The 4,891-nt window shown below is 43.5% G+C and overlaps 1 protein-coding gene across 1 annotated transcript in view; it reads left to right on the top strand.

Annotated features, from left to right (window-relative positions):
* LOC122551950 (tubulin alpha-4A chain-like) overlaps positions 1-4,450 on the top strand; it is a 16,795-nt gene extending 12,345 nt beyond the window's left edge. The window contains exon 5 of the mRNA XM_043694520.1: positions 4,298-4,450. Within this exon, the coding sequence (XP_043550455.1) occupies positions 4,298-4,450 (153 nt within the window). The remainder of the gene's footprint in view (positions 1-4,297) is intronic.
* The last annotated feature ends 441 nt before the right edge of the window (positions 4,451-4,891 follow it).

Here is a 4,891-nt window from a genome sequence, read left to right as displayed (position 1 = left end):
GAAAGGGGAACAGTGGCTGCCCTGGAACCCAGGTAAACGTGGAATATCCTGAGGTAGCAGACCCTGTGAGGGTATTGCTAGGGTTTGGGGATTAGGGGGTAGTATTACATTTATGACAGTGTGGGGGATGGGGGGTTTGGATACTGAGAGGCAAAACTGGGTCAGGGTAGCCTTCAGTTAGGTGGCACTCCTTCCTCACACACCAGCAATCCACAAGGTTAAACCCACAGGGCGACATATTGGGCACAGGCCCTTCCAACTGACCAGAGACTTTGAGCACAGGGTCATAATGGGGGTACTGAGCGAGTGCTGCACTGTTGGTTTAAGGTGGCAGACAGAGTCAAGATTAGAGTGGTGCTGGAAAAGCACTGCAGGTCAGGCAGCATCCAAAGAGCAGGAAAATTGACATTTCAGACAAAAGCCCTTCATCACGATTTTCCAGCTCCTCAGATGTTGCCTGACCTGCTGTGCTTTTCCAGCACCACTCTAATGTTGGTTTAAGGTCTCAAATGAAAGATGCCACCTCCAGTGGCCTATCCACCCTCTCCAGCAGATGCAGGGAAGTTATTCCTGACCAATATTGATATCTCCAGTCGCTCACTATTTTATCAATTGTATAATTGACTATCCAATCACCCATCATTTGTGGAGTTCGGGCTAAAATCAGATTAGCCATGATGTTATTGAATGAGAGAGCAAGCTCAGAGGGCTGAGTGGCCTTCTCTTGTTCCTCATTCGTATGCTCATGCTACAGAAACTTTATTACAGTTCTCATGGTTAGTTTTATTTGTGGACTTGGAGTCAGAGAGATGTACAGCACGGAAACAAACCCTTTGGTCCAACTCGTCCATGCTGACCAGGTATCCTAAGTTAACCTAGTCTCATTTGCCAGCATCCAGTCTGTATCCCTGTGAACCCTTATTATTCTTTTTAAATGTTGTAATTGTACCATCCTCCACCATTTCCTCTGGCACCTCATTCCATACAGGCACTACCCTCTGCATGAAAAGGGTGCCACTTAGGTCCCTTTTATATCTTTCCCCACTCACCCTAAACCTATGCCCTCTAGTTCTGAACTTCCCCACCGCAGGGAAAACACCCTTGTCTGGTCACACTATCCACTCTATAAGGTCACCCCTCAGCACACAACGCTCCAGGGAAAGCAGCCCCAGCCTATTCAGCCTCTCCCTATAGCTCAAATCTTCAACCCTGGCAACATCCTTGTAAATCTTTTCTAACACTTTTAAGTTTCACAGCATACTTCCTATAGGAGGGAGACCAGAATTGCATACAATTTTCCAACAGTGACCTAACCAATGTCCTGTACATTTGCAACATGACCTCCCAACTCCTATACTCAATACTCTGACCAATAAGGGAAAGCATACCAAACACCTTCTTCGCTATCCTACATACCTGTGACTCCGCTTTCAAGGAGCTACGAAATTGCTCTCCAATGTCTCTTTGTTCAGCAACATTTCCCAGGACCTTACCATTAAGTGTACAAGTCCTGCCCTGATTTGCCTTTCCAAAATGCAGCACCTCACACTTTTCTAAATTGCACTCCATCTGCCAGTTCTTGGCCCATTGGCCCATCTGTTCAGGATCCCGTTGTACTCTGAGGTATCCTTCTTTGCTGTCCACTACACCTCTAATTTTGGTGTCATCTACACACTTACTAACCATACCTCCTATGTTCACACCAAAGTCGTTTGTATAAATGATGAAAAGCAGTGGACCCAACACCGTTCCTTGTGACACTCCATTGTTCACAGGCCTCCAGTCTAAAAAGAAACCCTCCAGCACCACTCTCTGTCTTCTACCTTTGAGCCAGTTCTATATCCAAGTGGCTAGTTCTCCCTGTATTCCATGTGATTTAACCTTGCTAACCAGTGTACCATGATTTGGAGATGCCGGTGTTGGACTGGGGTGTACAAAGTTAAAAAAATCACACAACACCGGGTTATAGTCCAACAGGTTTAATTGGAAGCACACTAGCTTTCGGAGTGACGTTCCTTCATCAGTGTACCATGAGGAACCTTGTCGAACACCTTACTGAAATCCATATAGACCACATCTACCGCTCTGCCCTCATCAATCCTCTTTGTTACTTCTTCAAAAAACTCAAATCAAGCTTGTAAGACATGATTTCCCACACACAAGCGATGTAGACTATCCCTAATCAGTCTTTGCCTTTCCAAATACATGTAAATCCTGTCCCTCAGGATTTCCTCCAACAACTTGCTCACCACCGAGGTCAGGCTCACCGGTCTATAGTTCCCTGGTTTTTCCTTACCACCTTTCTTAAATAGTGGCACCACGTTAGCCAACCTTCAGATAGGAATGTTCCCTCTCAGTCAGGGAACATTTCAAAGGTCAGGGACATTCAGACTTTGATCTTTGGGTAAGCATCCTTCAAGGCTGCCTTCAAGATACACACCAACACAGACTCGCCGAGCAGAAACTGATAGCCAAGTTCCGTACCCATGAGGATGGTCTCAATCATGACCTTGGGTTCATGTTTCACTACATGTGATCCCACCACACTGTTCTGTACCTGTAAAATCTTCTTTCCTGTCTTGTTTTAATACCACCTCCTTGGTAAATTGTTATGATATCTTTACTTTCATTAGTTTGTACAGTTTTGGATTGTTGTTACTTTAGTTAGACCCTCGGCATGTGACTCGCCTACCTATCATGTTATTCCAGTCATTTGGTTTGTTTCCAGCACTCCCTCATTTAATCAGATGATAGGTCATCCCTTCACTTGTTACTCAGCTGGTGACACTTTACTCACACCATCTGATGCTCTTGATCACCTGCAGAGACCTATTATTCAGACTGGCGACACTCCACTCACACTATTGTGTGATTTTTTTTTATCCTGTATCCCCTCTGCCTATAAATTCTGTGCCTGTGTGCTTTGCTCTCACTTTACCTGACGGAGATGCATGGACTGAAGGGTCTGTTTCCATGCTGTACATCTCTATGACTCTAAATCCTGTTGGACTGTAATCTGGTGTCATCTGACTTCTCTGTATTTCACCACATTCTGTCTCTTCCATACCCTTCTCCACAGTAAACATTGATACAAAATACTCATTTAGTGTCTCCCCATCTCCTGTAGCTCCGCACAAAGGCTGCCTTGCTGATCTTTAAGGGGCCCTATTCTCTTCCTAGTTACCCTTTTGTCCTTAATGTATTTGTAAAAACCTTTTGGATTCTCCTTAATTCTATTTGCCAAAGCTATCTCATATCCCCTTTTTGCCTTCCTGATTTCCCTCTTAAGTATACACTTACTTTCTTTATAATCTAAGGATTTACTTGATCTCTACCTGACATATGCTTTCTTTTTTTTGACCAAACCCTCAATTTCTTTCAACATCCAGCATTCCCTACGCCTACCAGCATTCCCCTTCACCCTAACATGAACAGACTGTTTATGGATTCTTGTTATCTCATTTCTGAAGACTTCCCATTTTCCAGCCGCCCCTTTACCTGCAAATGTTTGCCCCCCCAATCAACTTTTGAAAGTTCTTAGGTGAAAGTGAGGACTGCAGATGCTGGAGATTAGAGTCAAGATTAGAGTAGTGCTGGAAAAGCACAGCAGGTCAGGCAGCATCCGAGGAACAGGAAAATCGATGTTTCAGGCAAAAGTCCTTCATCAGGAATGATCCCTGTCGACTTTCCTGCTCCTCAGATGCTGCCTGACCTGCTGTGCATTCCCAGCACCGCTGTAATCTTGAAAGTTCTTGCCTAATACCCTCAAAATTAGCCTTCCTCCAATTTAGAACTTCAACATTTAGATCCTGTCTATCCTTTTCCACCACTATTTTAAAACTAATAGAATTGTGATCACTGGTCCCAAAGTGCTCCCCCATTGACCTCACAGTCACCTGCTCTGCCTTATTTCCCAAGAGTAGGTCAGGTTTTGCACCTTCTCTAGTAGGTACATTGACATACTGAATCAGAAACATTTCTTATACACACTTAACAAATTCCTTTCCATCTAAACCCTAAACACTATGTCAGTCCCAGTCTATGTTTGGAAAGTTAAAATCCCCTACCATAACCACCCTATTATTCTTACAGATAACTGAGATCTCCTTACAGATTTGTTTCTCAATTTCCCTCTGACTGTTGGTGATGCTGTATCACAAACCAGCTGTCCAGCCAACTGAGCTAAAAGGTCAATGACAAAACACATTGGAGTTCTTTTTGTTTCTAAACAAGGCTTTTGTTGGGAATCACATGGTTCCAGGTAATTGAGTGATTTGGTTGCATGAATTCCCTTCAGGGAAAGCCACTGATTGCTCCTATGACTGAAATTCTGACTGTCGGGATACAGTTTCTGTTTTGCTTATTGTTTGGAATGGTTGGTAACCAACCTGCTGAAGGAAAGGAGCTTCCCAGCTCAGCTTTCCTGTTTCTGGATGCACCCATGTTGTGAGTCCTGTGCAGAAATGTAATCATTCTCTCTAAAAGCTGCAAAGCAAACTTCAGTAACAGGGAGGCTGTGTTTGTAAAGATTCTAAAAAAAAACTGTCAATGTTTGGTGTCACTCACCTCAACATACCAACGATCAGCTGAGTATTCCATACCCTATCATTGCTGTCTTCAAAGAAATGAGACTTATTGGCCTGAAGTGTGTTTCCTTCAATCGTGGAGAGAAATTCATTCCTTTACTACTGTGTGCTTATTTAGAAGAAAAACAAACATGTACGTTTTCCCTGTTGCTTCCTGCGATATTCAATTCAACTGATTATCCACTGAAGATTCAGAGATGATTACGCTTGTTAATAAATCAGTGGTCCTGTGCTTAACAAAGAAACCTAGTTAACGTCAAAAGTGAGGACTGCAGATGCTGGCAATTAGAGTCAAGATTAGAATG

The sequence above is a fragment of the Chiloscyllium plagiosum genome, chromosome 7, assembly GCF_004010195.1.
Source record: "Chiloscyllium plagiosum isolate BGI_BamShark_2017 chromosome 7, ASM401019v2, whole genome shotgun sequence".
In the NCBI taxonomy this organism is placed as follows: Eukaryota; Metazoa; Chordata; class Chondrichthyes; order Orectolobiformes; family Hemiscylliidae; genus Chiloscyllium; species Chiloscyllium plagiosum.
The sequence above is the reverse complement of the archived record's forward strand: the minus strand, read 5'-3'. Positions and strand labels throughout refer to the sequence as shown.